The sequence below is a fragment of the Saccostrea echinata genome, unplaced genomic scaffold, assembly GCF_033153115.1.
Source record: "Saccostrea echinata isolate AGI-Se365-2 ecotype Australia unplaced genomic scaffold, CSIRO_AGI_Sech_v1 ptg000056l, whole genome shotgun sequence".
Taxonomy (NCBI): Eukaryota; Metazoa; Mollusca; class Bivalvia; order Ostreida; family Ostreidae; genus Saccostrea; species Saccostrea echinata.
In genome coordinates this window covers 16,773,858-16,800,000 of record NW_026889805.1, presented here as the reverse complement: position 1 = coordinate 16,800,000, position 26,143 = coordinate 16,773,858, and the positions used below count along the sequence as shown (strand labels likewise).

Genomic DNA, 26,143 nt, shown 5'->3' with positions numbered 1-26,143 from the left:
AATTATAAAAGATATGAAAAGGCGATTCTCGGATTCTTGTGAAATACTCAAAGAGTTAAAGAGTGTGTGAAATAATGGTACGCTATATGTTTCTTTTGAAAAAAAAAAAAAACATGATAAAAAAATTGTACAAGTCTGTTGATATGTGGGATAAGTATATCTGAATGAACACAATTTTATGCAATGATATATAATCATGTACATGTAACTGACGTCCGTACTTTTCCTTGTAATTCATAAAATTATCTAATTCCTTTGAAGCCCCCCCCCCCCCCCCCCCCCCCCGTCTTGAATTTGAATTATATATTCGTTTTAGATTTAAATCTGGAACATGTGAATAACATTACCATTTACATGTATACAGAATTTCATATTTTATAATTATGAAATGTTCAATTTACATGTCTGAGAGAGAGAGAGAGAGAGAGAGAGAGAGAGAGGAGAGATTCCCTCTTAATCCCGATCCAGACCAAAAATTAGTTCTTTATCGGTCACACCCATTCTTTATTAGATGTTTTCTGATTTCATAGTCAGTCATGGTCACATCCTGTAAATTTTTCAGCTTAAAAAGTATCACACGAAGTGCACGTGTGTTGACCTGTCAATCAAAATCACTTGACGCTGTATGCACTGCAATTAAGTAGCCTGAGTTCGAAATGATCTTGAAGTATGATCTTTAAGTAAATCTGCTGCAATAAACTTGTGAAAAAAATAGAATAAAATAAAAAATAAAATATCTCGGTATTATGAACTTCGACTGTGGGACGTGGAGACCGGTCCTTTGGATGAGATCGTATAAATCGAGGTCCCTTGTCGCAGAAGATGCTGGCATAAAAAAGATTCCCCACTGCTCAATTGCGATAAATGCCAAAGTATAGGACAAAAATTTACAGTCTCCACCGGCGAGTGGTGGCGTCTCCATGTGAGTGAAAAATTCTGGAGAGGGACGTTAAACAACATACGTATAATCAATCAATCAATCGATTGCTGAAGAATTACTATAATTGAATAATTTGTCTTATAGGTATGTTGTCAAATCTTGATATTATAACTTTACAAAACTCAGTGACTTTACGTTTAATGTGATACTAAATTAATTCATTATATTTTTTATAACACCATCACAATTATGCCAAAACATACACACAGTGAAGTTTATGATAGTACGGTGTTCGTTCGTCTGTTTGTTTGTCTTAGAAATGATTGCAAACATTTTTTTTAAATTGCTAATGATATACGTATATCTCTTATAGGTGCCATATGTATTATACAAGATTGATAATGAAAATCAAAGTACCTTAAGTACTGAAAGGACTTTTTTCCAGTTATTTTTTTCTTTCACAGTAAATATGATATGTATGTTTTTTACACAGAAAAAAGCAAATTCTTACAGATTTAGAAGAACGGAAGACTTTTTTGTTGCCATGGCAACAAGAGTCTAGTTATTATTATTATTATTATTATTATTCCTCCCAAATTTTGTGAGCGCGATTACTCAGAGATGGTTGGATAGATTTTCACAATTTTTCACATGATAGTAGGCTGATATATGAAGTTTATATAAAATTCCGTTTTTTGAAAAATTCACTTCCAGTCCGAAGTTACGGCCGAATTTCCAATTTTTAAATGGACTTTTGTCCGGAATTTTTCTCGGAAACGGTTTGAGATAAAGATGTGAAATTTACAGGGGTATTAGATCATGACATTCTCTTTGTTTCGAAGTTGTTTTCGTGTGTTTCCGGTACTTCCTGTCCGAACCGGAAGTGAACTTGTGTTTGGTCAATTTTCAACTTTTTTGTTTTTTAATATTTTTTCAAGATATTATTATGTATAACAGAGGTTATTCTACAAATACTAAATATATAATTTGTTTTGAAATCAGATTCCACATTTTGTAGATTTTCGGTACCCTCATTTTCCCTATTTACCTAGTGTGTAGACAATGGGCAAAGAAAGATAACTCTGACTTGTAAGTGAGAATAGAACTTTCGAGATAAAGGCGGAAATAGTATCGATGACGTCATAGACATATACACTCTCCATATCAAAATATTTAGACGTTCTATATTCACTCTTCAAAATTTAAGAGTACGTTGGTTACCGCTTCCATTGCATGTAAAGTTTGAAGTTGCCAGTGCACTGTAAGTCTGTATTGACAGTTAATTGATTTACACATGAATATATCTAAAAAAAATTAATATATGTGCTAGGTAGCTAATTCAAGTAAATATATTATAAGCACTGAATATACATTTATAGTGATGGACAGGCATGCAATTTTATCTATCTCGTATAGTAAGTTCAGAATACGATAATTATAAGCCTTCTATAATGTAGACGATTTATTATTCTCTATGTTTTGAATGCGAAATTATCCCGATTTCCGAGTTTTAATTTCAATATTAAAAAATATTACATACACTCAAAAAGGAATTGAGCGATAGAAAATTGTAATACAGTACTGTTTTAAAGCCTTTATAAATAAATTGATATCTGCCACTGAAAAGAAAGAAAATCAATCTATAGATTAGATTTGGTTATTACATGTATATTTGATAAAAAGTTAAATTATTTATGACACATGATCTATACTCTATATACCCAAGAAATTATAAAAGATGTGAAAAGACGATTCTTGGATTCTTGTGAAATACTCAAAGAGTTAAAAAAAATATGTGAAAACGCGATTCTGTGTGAAATAATGCTACGCTATATGTTTCTTTTGAAAAAAAAAACCATGATAAAAAAAATTGCACAGGTCTCTTGATATGTGGGATAAGTATACCTGAATGAACACAATTTTATGCAGTGATATATAATTATGTACATGCAACTGACGTCCGTACTTTTCCTTATAATTCATAAAACATAAAACTATCTAATTCCTTTGAAGCCTCCTCCCCCTCCCCTCCCCCCCCCCCCCCCCCCCCCCCCCCCCCCCCCCGTCTTGATTAATATTTGGAGACGTTCGTGCAGCTAGGCATTTGTATATTCGGTTTAGATTTAAATCTGGAACATGTGAATATAATTACCATTTACATGTATACAGAATTTCATATTCTATAATGGTAGATTTGTCATTATGAAATGTTCAATTTACGTCTGAGAGAGAGAGAGAGAGAGAGAGAGAGAGAGAGAGAGGAGAGAGAGATTCCCTCTTAATCCCGATCCTCCTATCCATTTACATAGACCAAAAATTAGTTCTATATCGGTCACACCCATTCTTTATTAAATGTTTTCTGATTTCATAGTCATGGTCACATTCTGTATATTTTTCAGCTTAAAAAGTATCACACGAAGTGCACCTGTGTTGACCTGTCAATCAAAATCACTTGACGCTGTATGCACTGCAATTAAGTAGCCTGAGTTTGAAATGATCTTGAAGTATGATCTTTAAGTAAATCTGATGCAACAAACTTGTGAAAAAATAGAATAAAATAAAAAAATAAAATATCTCGGTATTATGAACTTCGATTGTGGGACGTGGAGACCGGTCCTTTGGATGAGATCGTATAAATCGAGGTCCCTTGTCGCAGAAGGTGCTGGCATAAAAAAGATTCCCCTCTGCTCAATTGCGATAAGTGCCAAAGTATAGGACAAAAATTTGCAGTCTCCACCGCAGAGTGGTGTCGTCTCCATGTAAGTGAAAAATTCTGGAGAGGGACGTTAAACAACATACGTATAATCAATCAATCGATTGCTGAAGAATTACTGTAATTGAATAATCTGTCTTATAGGTATGCTGTCAAATCTTGATATTATAACTTTACAAAACTCAGTGACTTTACGTTTAATGTGATACTAACTTAATTCATTATATTTTTTATAACACCATACACAATTATGCCAAAGCATACATGATGGTACGGTGTTCGTTCGTCTGTTTGTTTGTCTTAGAAATGATTGCAAACAATTTTTTTTAAAATTGCTAATGATATACGTATATCTCTTATAGGTGCCAAATGTATTATACAAGATTGATAATGAAAATCAAAGTACCTTAAGTACTGAAAGGACTTTTTTTCCAGTTATTTTTTTCTTTCACAGTAAATATGATATGTATGTTTTTTACACAGAAAAAAAAGCAAATTCTTACAGATTTAGAAGAACGGAAGACTTTTTTGTTGCCATGGCAACAAGTGTCTAGTTAAGTCTTCCGTTCACAACGGAAGAAGACTTATAGTGATTGTATTGTTTCTTTTTATTATTATTATTATTATTATTATTCCTCCCAAATTTTGTGAGCGCGATTACTCAGAGATGGTTGGATAGATTTTCACAATTTTTCACATGATAGTAGGCTGATATATGAAGTTTATATAAAATTCCATTTTTTGAAAAATTCACTTCCGGTCCGAAGTTACGGCCGAATTTCCAATTTTTAAATGGACTTTTGTCCGGAATTTTTCTCGGAAACGGTTTGAGGTAAAGATGTGAAATTTACAGGGGTATTAGATCATGACATTCTCTTTGTTTCGAAGTTGTTTTCGTGTGTTTCCGATACTTCCTGTCAGAACCGGAAGTGAACTTGTGTTTGGTCAATTTTCAACTTTTTTGTTTTTTAATATTTTTTCAAGATATTGTTATGTATAACAGAGGTTATTCTACATATACTAAATATATAATTTGTTTTGAAATCAGATTCCACATTTTGCAGATTTTCGGTACCCTCATTTTCCCTAGTTACCTAGTGTGTAGACAATGGGCAAAGAAAGATAACTCTGACTTGTAAGTGAGAATAGAACTTTCGAGATAAAGGCGGAAATAGTATCGATGACGTTAGAGACATATACACTCTCCATATCAAAATATTTAGACGTTCTATATTCACTCTTCAAAATTTAAGAGGACGTTGGTTACCGCTTCCATTGCATGTAAAGTTTGAAGTTGCCAGTGTAGTGTAAGTCTGTATTGACAGTTAGTTAATTTACACATGAATATATCTATAAAAAAATTAATATATATATATGCTAGGTAGCTAATTCAAGTAAATATATTATAAACACTGAATATACATTTATAGTGATGGACAGGCGTGCAGTTTTATCTATTTCGTATATTAAGTTCAGAATACGATAGTTATAAGCCTTCTATAATGCAGACGATTTATTATTCTCTATGATCTGAATGCGAAATTATCCCGATTTCCGAGTTTTACTTTCGATATTAAAAAATATTACATACACTCAAAAAAGGAATTAAGCAATAGAAAATTGTAATACAGTACTGTTTTAAAGCCTTTATAAATAAATTGATATCTGCCACTGAAAAGAAAGAAAATCAATCTATAGATTAGATTTGGTTATTACATATATATTTGATTAAAGGTTAAATTATTTATGACACATGATCTATACTCTATATACCCAAGGAATTATAAAAGATGTGAAAAGGCGATTCTTGGATTCTTGTGAAATACTCAAAGAGTTAAAGAGTGTGTGAAATAATGGTACGCTATATGTTTCTTTTGAAAAAAAAAACATGATAAAAAAATTGTACAAGTCTGGTGATATGTGGGATAAGTATATCTGAATGAACACAATTTTATGCAATGATATATAATCATGTACATGCAACTGACGTCCGTACTTTTCCTTGTAATTCATAAAATTATCTAATTCCTTTGAAGCCCCCCCCCCCCCCCCCCCCCCCCCCCGTCTTGAATTTGAATTATATATTCGTTTTAGATTTAAATCTGGAACATGTGAATAACATTACCATTTACATGTATACAGAATTTCATATTTTATAATTATGAAATGTTCAATTTACATGTCTGAGAGAGAGAGAGAGAGAGAGGAGAGATTCCCTCTTAATCCCGATCCAGACCAAAAATTAGTTCTTTATCGGTCACACCCATTCTTTATTAGATGTTTTCTGATTTCATAGTCAGTCATGGTCACATCCTGTATATTTTTCAGCTTAAAAAGTATCACACGAAGTGCACGTGTGTTGACCTGTCAATCAAAATCACTTGACGCTGTATGCACTGCAATTAAGTAGCCTGAGTTCGAAATGATCTTGAAGTATGATTTTTAAGTAAATCTGCTGCAACAAACTTGTGAAAAAAATAGAATAAAATAAAAAATAAAATATCTCGGTATTATGAACTTCGACTGTGGGACGTGGAGACCGGTCCTTTGGATGAGATCGTATAAATCGAGGTCCCTTGTCGCAGAAGATGCTGGCATAAAAAAGATTCCCCACTGCTCAATTGCGATAAATGCCAAAGTATAGGACAAAAATTTACAGTCTCCACCGGCGAGTGGTGGCGTCTCCATGTGAGTGAAAAATTCTGGAGAGGGACGTTAAACAACATACGTATAATCAATCAATCAATCAATCGATTGCTGAAGAATTACTGTAATTGAATAATCTGTCTTATAGGTATGCTGTCGAATCTTGGTATTATAACTTTATAAAACTCAGTGACTTTACGTTTAGTGTGAAACTAACTTAATTCATTATATTTTTTTATAACACCATCACAATCATGCCAAAATATACACACAATGAAGTTTATGATAGTACGGTGTTCGTTCGTCTGTTTGTTTGTCTTAGAAATGATTGCAAACAATTTTTTTTTAAAATTGCTAATGATATACGTTTATCTCTTATTGGTGCCAAATGTATACAAGATTGATAATGAAAATCAAAGTACCTTAAGTACTGAAAGGACTTTTTTCCAGTTATTTTTTTCTTTCACAGTAAATACGAAATGTATGTTTTTTACACAGAAAAAAAAGCAAATTCTTACAGATTTAGAAGAACGGAAGACTTGTTTGTTGCCATGGCAACAAGAGTCTAGTTATTATTATTATTTTTCTTCTTCTTCCTGGGTACTTTTTTGTCCGCGAGTGATCTCGTCAACTACTCATCCGATTGAGGTGAAACCTTTTTAGGGTTAATAGTCATGTTATGTAGATTTGCGGAATCAAAGTCATTTTGCGCGCACGTGCGTGCAATGTGTAAAATGACCAATATACTTGATATAGCTGTAACTTTTATATTTTTTGATGAAATGCTTTAATACTCAGAATATAAGGATATATTAAAAGTGTAAACAAGATGACATGGTCAACATGCACATGCATGCACATGTGCGCACGCGCAAGGCGTAAAATGACAAATATACTTGATATACTCGTAACTTTTATACTTTTTGATGAGATGCTTTGATACTCAAAATATTTATATATATTAAAAGTGTAGACAAGATGACATGATCATCATGCACATGCATGCATGCATATGCATGCACGTGCGCGCGTGTGCAATGTGTTAAATGACCAATATACTTAATATAGCTGTAATTTTTATATTTTTTTAGGAAAAGCTTTGATATTAAGAATATACAGATATATTAAAAGTGTAGACAAGATGATGTGGACATCATGCTCATGAATGCACATGCGCGCGCGTGCAATGTGTTAAATGACCAATATACTAAATATAGCCATAACTTTTATATTTTTTTTATAAAAAGCTTTGATACTAAGAATAAACAGACATATTATAAGTGTAGACAAAATGACATGGTCATTATGAACATGCATGCAGGTGCGCATGCGTGCAATGCTAAGATGACCAATATACTTGATATAGCCGGAACTTATTTATTTTTTGATGAAATGTTTTGATACTGAGAATATAAAGATGCATTAATAGTATAGATGAGATGACATGGTCATCCTGCACATGCATGCACGTGCGCGCGCGTGAAATGCAAAAACCTATCAATATACTTCATTGCCTTATTTAATGAAGCTTACAGGAAATAAGACCCCAAAAGGGTGTTGGGGAGCATTTGGGGAACATCTGTAACGGTCCCCGTTACAATTATAACTAGTTAAATTTTGATTTTATTTTTATAACATCAGCTATTTATTTAATTATTTAATTTCAAGTTCAAAAGAGGAAAATCGTAGTTTGTGAATACTTTGATGTTGCAATATCGCTTGCCCTGTTAAATTAACATAATTTTCAACATGATTACCTTAAACTAAAAATAAATATGATAACTGTTAAACTTGCAACAGTATCTCGTGCTTTGTTGAAATAAAATTATTTCCACAAAGAATAGTTAGAATACGGCGATGTATAATTTCAATATTACCGTTCACTAAAAAAAAAATTAATAATAAACTCTGTTAATACTTGAATGCAACATTATCTCGTGCTTTGTTAAAATAAATAATTTCCTCCAGATTGTCGCGATATGGAAAGTCAAGATTAAAAAATAAAAACGCATTTGAATAAAATATCGTGTTCTGTAAATTTTTGGCACTTTATCTCCGTGCCGATTTTCATAGCAAATTACCGCGATTTTCAAAAGTTCAGAACACCGCTTGGTAAAATTTTCTGCTGCGTATAATACAACCGAACTGTGTTTTTTTCCCCTAGTTTCAGGCTCAAAAAGGGGGGTGCGTATTTTACACCAATGCGTATTATATTCGGCCAAATACGGTATATGAAATGTGTATTATTGAGATATTTTTGTATATGAAATGTGTATTATTAAGACATCCATGTACATGTTTTATGGTGTCTTGTATTCTTTTTGCAGGTGATAAGAGTGACCCAGAAGGGAAAAGCCTAATTTGTCATGAGCACGTGTCTGACAGCGAGACGGACTCCCAGACGGAGGAAGATGTTCCTACAGAGAACAAAATTAACAAGGCCTTCCCACAGCAACGATTTTCCCCCTCCAATCAGCCCACTGATATAGCCTTTAGGTATTTGAACCATTCCAGAGTTAAATTCTTGATTGAATGGATTTTTTTGCCCTTTGTGAAGTTTTTTTTTAGTTCTTTAACATCACAGGATTATTACTTCATAGCTGATTTTCTGTACATTCAGCATAAAAGTGTTTCAACAATTGGAGCTGTGTTAAAATTTCACTGTAAGATAGTACATGTAGTATGCATTACAGTGCATATATTGTTCTTCATTTCAGACCTACCCCAATCAAGAAGTTGCCTGAAGGTCAGCCCAAGGTTGTTCAGTCATCAATACCTGGGGCAGGGCTTGACTTGGCTGAACACATTCCAAGACCATCCAGTGTAGGCTCTGGTTTCCAGCCTAAAGGTTTGTTTGAAGGAAGATGTAGAGAGAGTAATAAAACTTTATTTTAAACTTGAATTTTGATGCAAGCGATTCCTTTGATATTTATGTTAGAAATATTAAAATTACCATGTATGTTACTGCAGAAAACATTCAGTTTGCATTTCTGATATTTTAGGTGCTGTCTTCAGAGCAAAAACTGCCCATTCAAGAATGGCCTCTACAGGAAGTGTTTTGGAGGGATCTCATGCTAAGCATGATAGCACTCCAAGACTCTGTCAACAACCTCCAATTAAAGTGGGCAATATGAAGATCCACAATATCACTATGACAACGCAAAACCAACAGCTTATTGTGTCCACAACCACTGAAACTGTGATTGGGAAGCAGAATTCCAAAGGTCAGGTGATTAATAAAGTGACAAAGTCCAAGCAGAGGAACAATTCTCAGCAGGTGCCCATACAGCCTGCTGTAACCCCACCCTTACAGTATCAGACTAAACCAGTTACTTCAAGCAATGTGCAACTAATTGCCCCCAATCAGACCATAGCTACAAATATGGTACAGAACAACATGGTGATGCCCACTTTCTCAACTATGGGCAAACCAATTACCACTCCTGTGCCCATTGCTTCGAAACCCATTGTTTCAATGCAGCAAGCACATATTGCCACACCTACAACTCTTAAGGCAGGAGTTCCAAACATTCAGCAAATTCAGACCAGTCCCAACAATGGTGTTAAAGGAATGAGCACAATTGTCCTGCAAAACATTCCAGCCTCTCAGTATACTATTTTGAATACCCAAAATATTGGAAGTCCTGTAGCTGTAACAAAAGCCATAACTACATCAGTCTCCACAATTCAAACAAATCAGGTCTCTGGAGGATTCATCACAACACTAAGAAATATTGCTCCACCTCAAAACCACCAATCACAGCCTTCACAAACTCCTACTACTATTTATACAAATCTAGTGCAACTGAAGTCCACCAATCAAACAGCAGCTACACCTTCAGTATTGAATGCTGTGAATTCCCAGCCAGGACTTCAACCAACACAGATTCAATACATTCTTCCCTCAGTGAGATTGGAGACTCCTAATGGAGGCAAAGTCCAAAATCTTCTGCAAATGGCCCTTCCTGGTGGACAAGTACAACAGGTAAATTAAATCACACTCTCAACACCTGAAAGCTTAAAATTTGATCATTACTTTATGTTTCATTTTCTCTCTTAATAACAATTTCTCTGCATTCATGAATTTCATGTAGATTGTAGTCTAAACCATTTTTCTCTATATCTACTGTCAGATGCAAATTTTCCAAATCTCTAGCAGTTTTTCATGTCAGAATTTCATTCAACACAATGACTGTTGAACACCTGCTTCTTGTTCATGGGAATTTTTCTAAAGTAAAACTATTGGCATTCATGGAACAATTTTTAAGTGATTTTTTAATTAATTCAAAAATTCAAAGGAGATTTTGACATTATTTTTTCTCATAAACCTAAACCATGTTTTTAGCAATTCCCTCATGTAAATAAATGTTTTAAGCATATGTTCAATAGTACTTCATGTAAAATTCATTAGGCTTATCTTACAAGGTGAAAGTTGGCACCATTACAGTGTAATTTCAAGTCACTGTGATGCTTCATTATGTTCATCCTATCAGCTTACATCTTTTCATTTTGACCTTTAGTTGTCCTTTGGTGGTAACCAATCACAGGCTCCCTTACATTCTCCACTACCACCTCAGATGCACCAGCAACATTATCCATTACAACCCTCTCCTCAGCCAGTTCATACTGGACAAAAGATCCAGCTGGCTCCAGCTGGGTCCGGAATCAAGATAAGCCCAGTCAAATTCCAGGTACAAACCAGGGCTTATACCTGTCAGAGGCTGTTTGGATTTAGTAAATCCTGATTTTAAAAGTTTAAGAATACGCAAGTTTCGAGATTGTAGCTCTCCAACAATAGAGGCGCAAAAAGTATCCATATCAGCATGAAAGTGGGACAGGTTAATACACAACGTGCATAAATAAATACGCGATGGCGAGGGCTTTTAAAATATATTTAGTGTTATGGAAAGATTATACGTGAATACATAATGTCAAACAGTGATGGTTTTGATGATTGTGTTGATCTATACTTTACATGTTTTACAAAATCTACTTTTAATTAGGATACTTGAAATTAAAAGAACCCTCATAGTTTTCTGTGAAAAAGACGCTTCCTTGATTACAAACCTTTTCTAAAAGAAATGATGGACCCTTTGAAATTATTATAAGGGAAAAAGTCGATGTGTCATTCAGAATGTCGGCGTGCAAAGATCAGATGTGCGTGTATTGGAGATCCATGTCTCTTCCCTCCTCTGATGTATTATCCATTGATATTTTAGTTTTTTTTTCCGATTTTGGGGTAGAAAAATAAATTAATGCCATTACTAAAATTAGGTTATTTTCGAGTTGATGAGAGCATCCCGATAGACAGTTATGATAGACCAGTATAGATGATGTAACTTATCCAATATAAACAACTGTCCCACCTGCCAGTTTATGCTGAAACAAAATTCCCCTCTGTCACGAAAGAGCGCACCAAGGGAGATAATCTCGAAACTTGCGTATTGGGTTGTTTGTATTTTAACGAAATAAAAATCTTTCATCTGGAGAGAGTATTGATAGTAAACGGGACATATTGTATAAATTTTTTCTGAAAACATTCATTTTAGGATTCATTTAAAGTACTAATACAGGAGTTGCCCATTTTGCAAGATACATGTAACTAAAAAAAAAATTTTGTTGGGTTTATGAAAAAAAAATACATGCACACATACATCTTAATTACATGTATTAAATATTTAACAGATTAAGTTAATCATGCATTAAAAAAATCATTTCCATTTTATTCTTTCATCCATTTATCTCTTTCTATTTCAAAGTTAATATTTCTTTAACCAATTTCAGTCAGATATAAAACATAAAGGAACTTGTTTATATATTAAAAAATGTTAAGATAAATTCAAGCTTAAGAATTGGTCAGTAAGTATTTTACATTATCTTCAATTTCTTCTTAATACCGTACATGTAAGTCACAGCTGTGTCCAATTGTAAGCTTCAACTATGTCATTTCCTTTCTTTTTCTTTAGGGTCAAGGCAATCTTCTTCAACCTCAGCAACAGCAGCAACAGATTGTGCTAAATGCCACCAAACAACAGGGTCTCCCTGTGACAGTTACCCAGTACCAGATAGTTAATCAGCCCTCCCCTTTACCCACTGGTTAGTAGTACATGTACTCTTAACAGAAACCAGCTATCTATCTTGACATTAAACACATAACACTACGTAATCCTCATCATATGTATTTTAATTGGCAGTTCTATTTTAGTTGTGAATCGTGTCTCTTGCTTTATAGATGATCAAAGTTTAAATAACATAATACATTAAAATGTCAAAGAACTTGGTTATAATGTCCTCATTTTATTTATTGTAATAGAAATTTGACCTCAAGAAAGGCAAGATATGATTACCTACCTTCTGCACAGTTCTTACATATATTTTAAGTAAAAATGAGACAGACTGAATTATATGTATGCAAGTATATAGAATGACTTGGATTTCTTGTGAAATGTGCAACAAAGTTGTAGGGAAGATATACTGATTCACCATGTCTGTCTTTCCTTCTTGTAAATGAAAGACTAAGCTCAAAGTTCAGATCCTTTATCTTAATGGGTATCCAAATCTAATTTGCTAAATATGATGCATCTATGGATAGGAAATGTGACCATGCTTTGGAGACTACATTTGACTGACAGACTTTCATGTATATCTTGTGCTTCCTTGAATCTGGTTAAATGAAATTTTCATAACTTTAGCATTTAGTTTACTTTCTGGCTCATCTCAGCCTTTCTCAGAGGATATTTAAAGAAAATGTGCAGAAAGGGTGACAGGATATCAAGTACAATGCATGCTCCATATACTTCAACTGACCTACATTTTAGGCTGTGGCAACTCTGGTCAAGTTCAGTGCTCAGTGTTAGTCTATGAAAAGTTGTATCCAAATCAAACAGAAAAGTATGGTACATTCTTTTTATGTACTGTAATAAATGCTGTAAAGGCTTCAAGGTTCAGGCTGAAGCATTCAGAGAGAAAGAATGAAGTAAAATTGTGACAAAATTTTATTGGTATGACCATTATCCACAAATTTAGTTTTCCTCAAAACTGTCACATTGTGACACTCTGAACACAGTAATTACTGTCCTGCTGATCTTGAAAATAAAGATTCCAAGACTTTTTCTGTATGTTTCTGTGATACACTTTGAAATCTATTGTGGCCACATCCTACCTGGAAAGGTCAGGATTTGAACAAATATGATTCTATTTGATTTATTTAGTTATTGTAACATATATGCCAGTTATCTAATGGTCAGTTTTTAAATATGTAAAATAAAAGTAGAATTAGCATTAAATTGCGGTAATCATTTTCATAATTTAAGCCTATTAAGAATAGGAGTAATAAACAATTTTCTACTGGAATTTTTATTTAATGAGAGAGATAATTTGTACTGCTGATAATCGGTGTTTGACTGTTAGATTGTTGGAGTTTATTAAGAACTTAAGACAATTAATTATCAGCTTTTGGGAAAATACTATTGGTATATTCACCTTGATGACAGACGTAGTAGTTTTGTGCAAAATATTCTGAGAAATGTATTTAGTTCACAAAATGTCAGATGATGATTTCTTTTTTTTTTTTCCTTTGGGGGGAGGGGGTCCACTTACATGTATATTATTATTGAAAATAGTCAGAAAAACTTTCTTGATTATAAATCAACCCAAACTTCATTGGACATTTGATTTCGTGGATGACTCAACAATGAAATCCACAAAAATCAGTGTTAAATGAATAATGATGAAACCACAGTAGTCAAATGAATCAATTTATATGCAAGCAACCAGACGTTATGAAGATTTGTCCAAATCATGGGCCCAAGGGCTTGTATGGGGTGTCAGAGTTTATACTGGATTAGATAGGAAAATTATTTTAAATTTTCAGTGAACTGGTGGACTACAATAAAACAAATTAAGATAGCATATTCATATAGTGGAGATTCATTGATGTTCATGGAGGTCGTTGGGTGGTTGAGGGGCATTTAAGTTAAACATTTTCATAGGAATATATAGACTTTTTTCATTAATGATTTAGACAAAATAAAAAGGGTAGAATCACATGTTCTCAAAGTTTATGCCAGAAGAAAGTGTTTTTGTTGCACACATAAGTCATTCACTGTCAAAAGAGGTGAGATTGTGGAATGTGGATCTCTTGTCTGTTTTTTTTTAATTTCTGCATTGATCTCAATATTACAGGAGCTGTAGCAACATCACATCAGATACCTGCAGTATCCCTGGCTCAGCCAATTGTGTCACTGGGAGCCTTCCAACAACAGCAACAAACCATCACCCAGCTCCAGGGCCAAACCCCTGGTGCCACAATCACACAGCTTCAGGTTCACCCACAGACCCGTACCCACATACCAACTCCACACACTCCCACCCAGGTAGCAGGCCAGGGGCAGATCACCCAGTTACAGCAAGTTACTCAAATGCAGCAAGCTAAACAGTATCCTGTCAGTCAGGTGTTGACTCCTGGGGCTCAGTACCAAACAATGGGGCAACAGCAGCAGAGATTCCAGTTTCTGCCCACACAGCAAAAGTTGGTGTTATTTCAGTATTATTATCAGTTTCTAGCCTAAGATCCATGATCTTAAAATCAGTTTTAAATATATTATACCTTTTCAGGGTGATGGTTCCTCAGTCAGTGACTATAGCATCAGTTGCCTCCCCTTCACCAGCAGTCTCCCCAGCTTACATTCAGACCTATGTAGGATCTATTCAGCAAAGTAAGAGTTTACTTTTTAATTAACTCATCCAAAAAAATACTAAAATTAATGGAACAGGTTTTAATTATGTTAAAATTCCACTTTTATACTTTAGGAATTTAATTTTTACGTAGGGAGCACAGCAATTATTTTTTCAACCCAATGGGAATGGTTCCTGTACTAATCTGGGAAAAGTAGCATTGAAATAGAAAAAATTCAGAATTTTCTGTCATATCAACAAATCATAAATGATGGTTGTACATTGTATTATGCTTATTCCAAACTCATTAACTATTAATTCATGTTTTAAAGAATAAATAACAAGTATTCATTGTTTGACATAATATTGTTCTCACATTTTCATGCTTTCAAGTTCTCAGTGACAAACCCTAGGCTGTCTAGAACAAGCGCCTCACCATATTACAGCTTATCTCTACTTTTGATTTAGAAGAAGTGAAAAATTTTAGTTAACTAGTTCAACATCTTTTACAAAAAGAATTACAATGTCATCGCAGTCTGTTCTTTGGCAGTTGACTTTGGAATATTTAGTCTCAAATTGGGAAAAATCTGCATTTTTAGCTCACCTCGACGAAGTCGAGATGAGCTTATGCTATACCCCCGGCGTCGGCGTTAGCATCGGCGTCCCAGGTTAAAGTTTTAGGAGCAAGTCCCATTCCCAAGTAACTATAAGCCCTACTTGGACCAAACTTGCATGGATGATGCATCTAGGGATGGACACTACCACACTTGCTTCGGATGCTGGATCTGACCTAGATTTTCCAGATGAGTGACCAGGTTAAAGTTTTAGGAGCAGGTCCATTCCCAAGTAACTATAAGCCCTACCTGGACCAAACTTGCATGGATGATGCATCTAGGGATGGACACTACCACACTTGCTTGGGATGCTGGATCTGATGTAGATTTTCCAGATGAGTGACCAGGTTAAAGTTTTAGGAGCAGGTCCATTCCCAAGTAACTATAAGCCCTACCTTGACCAAACTTGCATGGATGATGCATCTAGGGATGGACACTACCACACTTGCTTCGGATGCTGGATCTGACCTAGATTTTCCGGATGAGTGACCAGGTTAAAGTTTTAGGAGCAGGTCCATTCCCAAGTAACTATAAGCCCTACCTTGACCAAACTTGCATGGATGATGCATCTAAGGATGGACATGGCCACACTTACTTCGGATGCTGGATCTGATGTAGATTTTCCAGATGTGTACCAGGTTAAAGTTTTAGGAGCAGGTCCATTCCCAAGTAACTATAAGCCCTACCTGGACCAAACTTGCATGGATGATGCATCTAGGGATGGGCACTACCACACTTGCTTCAGATGCTGGATCTGACCTAGATTTTCCGGATGAGTGACCAGGTTAAAGTTTTAGGAGCAGGTCCATTCCAAAGTAAATATAAGCCCTACCCGGACCAAACTTGCATGGATGATGCATCCAGGGATGGACAGTACCACACTTGCTTCGGATGCTGGATCTGACCTAGATTTTCCACATGTGAGACCAGGTTTAGATTTAGGAGTAGTCTCGTTCCCAAGTAACTATAAGCCCTACCTGGACCAAACTTTAATGGATGATGCATCTAGGGATGTACACTAACCAACCTGCTTCGAATGCTGGATCTGACCTAGGTTTTCCACATGAGTGAATTTTAGCCATATTTTAACCAAATCAGCATGGATGATGTATCTAGGGATGGATACTTCCAGACTTGCCTTGGATTCTGAATCTGACGTACATTTTCCAGATGAGTGACCAGGGTAATTTTTTGGAGTAGCTATATAATATTATGGCCTGTTATGATTAAACTTGCATAGATGGTGCATCTAAGGATGAAAACTTCCAGACTTGCTTTGGATGTTGGAACTGACCAAAATTTTCTTGATTACTAATTAGGTCAAAAGTTTTTTGAGCAGATCTATAATTAAATCAAACTTGCATGGATATTGATCTTGGGATGTACCCTAACTAGAAAAAAAATATGATGTGAAATTTGCCTTACATGTAGATAACATTCGTCGAGGTGAGCTTCGTAATCTTTGATTACCTATGTTTTTGGCATTGGGAATGGTTCCCCGTTTATCAGTACATGTACCAGTTATATTAGGAGGAAAATGCTGGAGCATATACAGAAGACATAATTTTAAGTATTGGAATATACATGTATTCAAAGATGTTACAATTGATTTTGTAATGATGATAATTTTGCAGATAATCAGGGAGGGGTACAACAGGTCCTGATTCAGCCTCAGGCGATGCGGTCCCCAGCCGCAAGTCCAGGTCTAAGCCAGAACATCCCTCAGCAGCAAACCATTGCAACGAATCAAGGGAAATTTGTATACTATTCAGGTAATGTAAATTATTACATTTTCAACAGTGAAATACTGTAATTATTCATTGAATAAAAGTGATATTTTGTCACAGTGTGAAAGGATACAGTAAAACTCATTTAGTACGAACACGGATATTGCGAATTCATGGATTTAGCGAAGTTTTTTTGGATCCCCAGTCATATAAATTTTATGAATTCCTTATATGGATATTACTAATTACGGATATAGCAAAGTTATTTAACAGGTCCCAGCGACTTCATTATAACCGAGTTATACTGTATCACAGTGATATCTTGTCACTGTTTGAAAGAATACCAGTAGTGCAGCAAAACTCAAGATTTTCTTTCTATTCAAAAAGAGTGTTGTAAAAATACTCTTTGGTCTGTAATGAGACAGAGACATTAAATAAACCACTCTGACATAAAATAAAACTACCAAAGGTTCTCCAAATACGTTGTTAAAATCCAAGTTTACAAGGTTTTTAATCGCATTAGATAGCTATGAAGTCTCAACTATGACACCTCAGCTTATTTCACTGTATTTCAAAAATACAGAGGCAAAGGGAAAATCAAAGAAAATGTAATAAACAGAAAGTTCAATATTTAATATAATTCAATATATAATTCGATATTTTCACACATACTTCACTCTTGTGAAAATATAAACCATTGCTACCATTAGGTAACTACTACATGAACACACTGCCTATATATGATTTTGTATAGATATCTTGCAAAGAACAGCTGATACATGTAGCACTAGTCATGATTGTACAATGTAGCACATGACCTAAATGTACCAGTATATTTATGCAAAATATGGAATGTTTTTGAATAGATACATGTAAAGTAACTAATTTTATTTCGTTCTCGGTGACTTTAATTTCTAATGAAATATTTCATGATGAGCACATTTACTCTATTTTAGCACCAAGCCCTACCCCTAAGGCTTCAGGAGCAGTGACAACCACAGAGAAAAGTGACATTGGTTTTGTGTCAGGAAATAATCAGAATGCAAGGCCTCTGAAGGTAAAAGCTACAATAGCTAATATTCCTGTGGCCACTGAAAGTTTCCCATCCACTCCAACCCCTCAAGGTAAATAATTTGTTACTTGCAAGTTGCATGCTGAGAAGAAAAAAGAATAATGACATAAATGAGAATCTTCATATCAGTAATTATAGTAATTATAGCACCAGAGGAAAAACTTCAAGGAAACACAACCTACATGTAAATGTACTGTATTTTTTTTTTATAAGGCATAAGAAATTCTTCAAGCCTTGCTGCTAACAGCCCTGCTGCCCCAAAAGCCCCAAGCCCACAACCAGCATACAGAAGCCCACCTACAATGATTGGGCAACACAAGCCCCAAAAGCCTTCTCCGCTAGTACTGGATAATCCTGCAATGGTTGAAGCTTCAGATTCAAAGGCAGAGGAGGAGAGAAAAGAAGAGGGTGACATTCGCCAGGAGAGGGCATGTAAGGGGCGAAAATATAAAGAACTTGTGGAGACAGGGGCAGTAACTCCTCGCAGGGAAAGAAAGGTAAGTTCTGTATGCCACATTGTCATTAGAATAATTGGAAACTTAAGATATTTTCATAATTAGATTAGATCAGTGTGTATAGAAAAATGGAAGATTTTATGCTATACAGTTTAAACAATGTAAAGTTGCAATCTTTGTTGGTACTTTTCAGACCTCTAAGGGAAGTTCTGGACCTGACTCCAGTGAGGAAAAGTCACCTGGCACCCATTTTACCCAGAAATCTCCGGTGCATGCTGCACTACCAGAGCAGAGCATGCCCGCACCCTCCCCTGCCACAACAGTTGGGACCCCTCTCAGCCCTCGACCAGTAAGTACAGGAATATAAAGTGATTGTGACCACTGTAAATAAGAATTATCCTCTACGTTTATGGTGTGTCAATTCAAATGATAGTTTAAACAATGTTTGTAAAATAGTTAGAAGGATACATCCTGTCCAAATGAATAAAATACTTTTGCTACTAAGACTAAATGATTTGCCATTTTTATAAAGTGAAAAAAATGTTAATCATATAAGTTGTAAAAGCAAGGGAAATAATTCCTCTTACTTTAAAATACATATTTTATGAGCAGAGCTTATGTCTTACAATAGTTATCTTTCTTTGTAAGCACATGTACTTGCATTTGTTATAATGCAGAAATATTTTACCTATGTCCTACTCATTAGAATATTAATAATTCTATTGTTGTACTTTCTAGAAACATAAGCCCCCTCCCCTGCCTGTTTCATTATCCCAGAGTTCCTCTATTCCCTCCCAAAGTCCAGCTCAGAGCCCTAAGAAGGTCACATTCAAGAAGAAATGTGAGGATGGAATGGAAAAGTAAGCAATGAGGACTGGGTCTTGTTTGTTGTTAAAGTCAGAAATGAACATTTATAAAGATAAAATAAAAACCACAGCAGTATAAACATCTTTACTAATTGGAATATTGACCATAATCAACAATTTTTCTCGGGTTATTCCAGTGATTTATAATGCGTTGATTTCAGAGTGCTACAGGTGGTGGATTTTGAGCAGAAGTTTGACCGATTGCCACAGTTTATCCCTGAGGAGACAGATATGTCATCTCCTCTCCCCCAAAGTCCTCGAGGAATTATCAGCAACTACAAACAGCGAAAGAGGAAAATGTCCTCACTAGGTCAGAGCTCTAGTTAATAATGTCCTTATAAAGTTAGTGTACTGATTAAAAAAGTCTTTTGTCAACATTAGGGGTTATAATGTCCTTATAAGGTTTATGTGTGGAATTATCAGCAAGTACAAACAGTGCAAGAGAAAATGTCCTCACTAGGTCAGAGCTCTAAATAGAATGTCCTCATTAAGTCAGTGTACTGATTAAGAAAGTCTTTTATCAATGTTAGGGGTTATAATGTACTTATAAGGTTAATGTGTGAGGTCAGAATCCTCGAGATCAATATCAATACTAGAGTTTACACATCATACATCAGTGCATTTCCAGTCAGAAGCATTTGATTTCTATCCATTTCCTAGCAAGAATTTTAATCACCCAAAATCATCTATCAAAAGAGAAAAAATTTTGAAAAATCGTGTCAAGTGCCCGAGTGTGTAGAATAAGAAAAGGACCTTTTTAATTTTCTGATTTAATCTACAAAACTTTTTTTTTTGTCTTCTGAGTGTAATGCTAAATAACAGCTGTCATTGACTCATTGTTAATTTTTAGAAAGTAGATTTTGCATGCTTGAAAGAAAATGTTACTTTGCAATTTAATATTTTTATGATGTAGCCTAAAACTTTTACCAGTTTTTAGGTCAGTACTTCAAATTCTACATTAACATTTAAATGGTGTCTATTAAATGCTATGAAGTAAAATATTTTTTTGTCTTTTTTTTTTTTTACAGCCACGGGGGAACTAACTCCTCGGGAAACAGAAATGGAGGGAATTTCTCCAAGCCCAAGTTACAAGAAGTTGTCCAGTGAATCAGAAGCCAACACTCCTCATACCCCTCATAGTGCTCGTTTTGAGGATAACATGTTTTTTGGGAAAAACTTTGATATTGAACAGATGGCACTATCAAAGAATGCAGGTTAGAAAAAATGAACACATTGAAACTACTATAATAAGGGTTTAAATATTGTATGGTAATGGTTATTCAAGCATGATCCAGTGACATTGATAAAAAATGACGTGCATATATTTTTTGCAGAGGGGTTAGTGATAAGATTTTGTTTTCAACTGTCCTAAGGACATTTCCTTTTTATTGTGACATTATATTCAATAATAGAACAAATAAAAGGAGAAAAATAGTCTCTTTTTATGATAACTTTTTCTATAACATTATTTACAGAGGATTTTGGAGAGGGTAGCATTGCTTGTTCCCCCAGAACTCCAAACTCCCCAGCAGGACAGTTTTCCTCCCTGCGACGAATCCTTGATCAGAGACGACAGCTTGTGATGCAGCTCTTTGAACAATTTGGATTGTTTCCCTCAGGTTAATTTTAATTGATTTCACAATAAATGCACTATTCATTAATTATGTAAACAGGGAGTTTACATATACATAACTATATTAGTAGAACATGTAGATGAGTACATTTTTTTCTTTTAGCCCAAGATACAGCCAATTTTCAGGCAGAGCATGCGTCTGTTTTCCCCAGCAAGGTTTGTTTGCAGTTGAAGATCAGGGAAGTACGTCAGAAAATGATGGCCCAGTCAGCAGCGGCAGAAAAGGCTGGAGCTGGTGGAGATGCAGGTCAGAGGTCATCAGAGACGGCTCCAAACCCAGAGCCATCTGGTGGTGGAGATGGCCGTGATTCAGGGGGAGTGAATTCAATGTCATTACCTCCCCACTCTGAGGGTAATTTGGAATAAAAGTGCTATTTTAATGTTTGAGACTCAAGGTGTAAATATTTTTTTTTTGGATCAAGTATTTGTTATATATTCTGTATTATCAAAGTGCAAATTATTTGTGTGTTAGGTAATATTTTGTTTTGTACAGAACTTTTGTTTAGCAAAAATGTTTTTTAAATGGCAAATTTGGTGATATTTTATGGCATTGTATGAGAAAGACACTGTAGACTCCTGAATTAAAGCATCTCTGTGAAAAAGATGCTATGTGTTGCAAGTTCAGAGTTTGTGAAATTCTTGAATTGATATGGTTAGTGTAAGGAATAATCCATAGAAGTGCCAAAGGGAGAAAAATTTGAAGAGAAATAACCAATGGCAGATTCAATATGTCATATTAGAGAAAAAGGGGCAGGCCCTCATTTTGTTTACGTACAGATCATGAATTTTAGTCAACATTTTATTTCTCTCTGTGTTCTAACACAGTGTACAGTTATAGATGAGATTATATATACTGTTATAGATACTGTTTTTTATTGGAGTTGTTTGTTATTTAATGAGTTCTTGTTTTTGTCTCCTAGCTGTTTTAGCTTCAAGTTGTTCCCTGTGTATGTGACAACATTGTTGTCTCAGTTTTTATGTTAAGACTTTCCCTATGTTGTGTCTGTACATGTTCAGTGATTGATTTATTGCTATTATTAAATGATCAAAAGTTCATTATGAAACTTCACAATTTTATTTCCACATTTTTTCATATTATACTCCCCCCCCCCCCCCCCCCCCACCACCACCACCACCACCAACACACATGTAGGTGGTTGGTAAGTGTTATAGTAAATATAAATGAAGTCCATTAATTTACATGTAGTTGTATTAAAAAACTGTGAATTACAGATAGGAGATACACTTGCTTGTTTTAAGAAATAAAATCACAGAAATGATACTCTGCTGAAAAAGAAGTGTTGAAAATCTCAATGTACATGTATGCGCAAGATTCCTTGCATAAGTTTTTGGGGGGAAGGGGGGGGGGGGCATTTTCACATCTTTTGAAAGTGAAACCTATCATGAATCTCCTTGCGCAAATTGACGCTTCATGTTTAAATGAGCTTTTATTTGGTAAAAAAAAAAATCATTATTGTTGTCAGGGAAACCACTTTAGACAACTTTTATCTATTTTTTTCTTTAAATAGAAGTGAACAGTCACATTAGAATAAAAAAATAAAAGACTTTGTTTTTGAAGGTTTTGGAAAAAAAATTTTTAATTACAAATCTAATGACAATACATAAAGATATACCACAGATATTTTGTTTATTTTGATAGCCAAAAAAAAAAAAAGAAAACTGAACTATATAAGATTTTGTTCTTTAAAATTTTGTACACTTTGTGAAAATGGCACTTTTAAAGCATTATATTTGTAGCATGCAAGTTTAACTTGCCTGTATTACAGGTAAGTGTGATGAATTTAGGGGGAAAAATACTATTAACAGAAAAATCAACTAGAAAATCAAAATTTCTTGTCCATGAGGTTTACATCAAAAACAAAAGCTCAGCCATGCTAAGAAATTGCTCATTTGCCATTTCTTTGTTTTTAATTTGAGGAAATGGGGGGAAGGGGGAGGGGGTCCAACTGGTTTGCTAAACTACATGCATGTTTAATGTTTTGCTCACAGATACATTTTGAGGGCAGCATTTTTATGCTCCCCCCCCCCCCACACACACACACACAAACAAAGGAAGATGTGGGGAGGGGTATATTGGAATCAGCATTGTCCATCTGTCTGTAGAAATGATTTTGTCTGGACTTGTTCTTAGAAACTATTCCATGTACATGGATTTGTCTGAAAAGTTGTTCACTCCTTATTCACCTTGTAAAGATGTGCACCTGATATTTTAATCATGATTTGACAATTTTTCTTCATTTTACAGGTGTTTTTTTCATTTTTATGGACTTAGTCATTTTGTTTTAGAATTTTATGATGGTAACTTAAAGGTTATAAGGCCTTGAATCATCAAACTTTGTCAATTGGTGCATCATGGGTAGAAGGTGTGCTACACATTAAAGTTAAGTCACTATAAACTTTTAAGATGATATGGCCAATATGACAAAAATCTGTCAAGCTCATAAATGGAAAATTAGTTGGCTTAGAATCATCAAGCTTTATCAGTAAGTGCATCTATTGTAAAGATGGGTAGCACCCTACCTCAATGTCACTGTGACCTTTAATTAAAAGAAAATGATGTGGCCAAATATCTCAAAACTCTTTTTTGGCTAATGTAGATGACTCCAATGTCAGAAGGCTATTAGTATCATTCCTGTTGGAGCATTCCTGATCAAGCATGTGTTATCCATATCTCTAGGGAATTAGACAAAAGAATTAAAGATTTTGCCCTAAGATAATAAAACAGACTTAAATCAAAATTTTAATCATTTATAAAATATTTATTAATTACTTGTGAACCGAAAGTCTTAATTTGCATACAACAGTAGTCTATTGGTGCAAATTTTAAAGTTAAAAAGCATTTTAATTTTGGACTGCTGATTTATTTCTTAATCATTTCAGCACAATATACATTTTTTGTCTAAAGCTAAAGATGTTTCATGATCCTAGGGCCAGGACCCAGAATCGTGATGCAGTCTTAGATTTAAGTCCAAATTTCAGTCATTCATGAAATGAATTAGAAACTGATTCTTGAAAATTAAAATAAACAGCATGAAAGGGAATCAAACCTTTATAACATTTTAAATTTCAGGTGGTTTCTATTGTAAGAATTTAAGACCATTGACAAGTTTTGACTTAAGTCTAAAACTGCTTCATGATCTTGGGACCAGGTCTCTCAATTTGCAGTTGATAATATCTGTCAAATTGACATAAAAAGTTCTTGATGGCCAACCTTTTATTTTGGATATTGTATAATTTGATTTTTAATTATTTTTTTTTCATATTTCAACAAAGAAATTGCAGTGTCATGTCTCTCTAAGATGATAGATGGTTGCAATGAAGTTTTTCAATCTAATAAATAACAATATAATGAATAGCATTTTGATGCTTTATTAGGCTGTGGCATAGTTCATCATTCATACGAAATAAAATGTGCAAATAAATTTTGACTGTCAATGTTAACATTGTGAACACACTCTAGATCTATAAAATACTATAGTCCATGTACATTTGGTAAATAGTGATGGTACCTTTCCTGAAAAACACAGTTGGGGTATTAGTGCATTCTGGACAGTTCCAGTTCTTGGTTTTTTTAATTGAATATTCTTTCAATATTAACCTGTCCTTCTTATAAATTCTGAATAAATCTTCAGTATTTTTCTCCTAGCAATCATTCATTAGAGTACATAAAAAAATCTGAATTTTAATTACTTAACTCCAAAATATATACAGGGAAAAAACACAAAGTTTTTTTTTAAGTTGTTATAAGCTATGTGCAGGTTTTTAGATTTTGTCTTATTTGTTGATGCTTTTTCTAGCAATAGTTTAATTATTCCTGTTCACTTAAATGTAGACCTGCAATATGACTTTTAAAACTTTCATGTAACTTGTGCTTATATGTCAGCTGTATGCTTGCATTTTCCTTAGTTATGTAAAATACAATGGGTTAGTTCAAATTTTATTACGGTACTTTTATCTCTTCATTGCATTTATATTTTCTTTGAATCTCTTATAAGTTTCTTTCTGTATGTTATATTTGAAACAATTTAAATCAATTCTTTAGGAATGTGGATGAAATACTGGTTATTACAAATGAAATTAGGGATGTGTGGTCCATTGTATGAAGTGGACGATCTTTAAAGTGAGGTGATAGCCTTTTTGTAGAAGTCAATTTTGTACAAACTTCATTCCTCAGAGTTTTTTCCTTATAGTGAACAAAGTTCTTGATACTAATACATTTACAGTGTATATTTCATTACAATCAAAATTTCATAAAAGTCTCAAACACATCCTTAAGTTTTGAACAAACTTTTTTCAATAATAAAAAGAATTATTTGAGGTTGTTACTTTTCCTTTATACCTAATTTTCTCAAACATAAGAAGAAAAAAGAAAAGAGAAAAAATCTTGTTTTTGAGGACCTGAATCAGAGGGCTGTTTAGTTTTGTATGTGAGTACATGTAAATAATGAAATGTGGTCTTTTGTTGAACATAGCATCTATGTTACTGTTATCTATAAATATGTGATTTGTTTTATAATTACAATAATAAATGTCATATTTGATGTCAACTCTTGGTTTGATTTTTTAATAGTTCTTAGCTCTTCTGTTTAGACAGTGTGTTTACAAACAAAAATGTAGTGGGAGGGTTGATAAGTTTCCAAATATTCTAAATGTTTATTGATTGGGGGGGGGGGGAGATCTGATTAATGTCTACATGCAGTAATTAGTAGTCCCATCCAATTTTCAGTTGTAGTCATTGTTTACAAATAATGTATTTTCAGAGTACATGTATACTAATACTGTTCCTTGGATTTGAGTGCAGTTTTTAAATTTGTACTTGGGAACCTCTAAATATGATGCT

General features: G+C 34.2%; 1 protein-coding gene across 3 annotated transcripts in view; it reads left to right on the top strand.

The window, feature by feature from the left end:
- LOC133173288 (protein capicua homolog) overlaps positions 1-25,844 on the top strand; it is a 61,307-nt gene extending 35,463 nt beyond the window's left edge. For 2 of the 3 annotated variants that reach the window (XM_061308276.1, XM_061308277.1), the window contains exons 11-26: positions 8,567-8,735; positions 8,957-9,087; positions 9,242-10,224; positions 10,760-10,930; positions 12,206-12,335; positions 14,424-14,769; positions 14,856-14,956; positions 17,164-17,301; positions 18,213-18,380; positions 18,542-18,825; positions 18,977-19,132; positions 19,522-19,643; positions 19,811-19,959; positions 20,678-20,863; positions 21,125-21,268; positions 21,386-25,844. In XM_061308276.1, coding sequence (XP_061164260.1) covers positions 8,567-8,735; positions 8,957-9,087; positions 9,242-10,224; positions 10,760-10,930; positions 12,206-12,335; positions 14,424-14,769; positions 14,856-14,956; positions 17,164-17,301; positions 18,213-18,380; positions 18,542-18,825; positions 18,977-19,132; positions 19,522-19,643; positions 19,811-19,959; positions 20,678-20,863; positions 21,125-21,268; positions 21,386-21,648 — 3,641 coding nt within the window. In that variant the 3' untranslated portion in view covers positions 21,649-25,844. The remainder of the gene's footprint in view (positions 1-8,566; positions 8,736-8,956; positions 9,088-9,241; positions 10,225-10,759; positions 10,931-12,205; positions 12,336-14,423; positions 14,770-14,855; positions 14,957-17,163; positions 17,302-18,212; positions 18,381-18,541; positions 18,826-18,976; positions 19,133-19,521; positions 19,644-19,810; positions 19,960-20,677; positions 20,864-21,124; positions 21,269-21,385) is intronic. The other variant, XM_061308278.1, reaches the window with a different exon arrangement.
- The last annotated feature ends 299 nt before the right edge of the window (positions 25,845-26,143 follow it).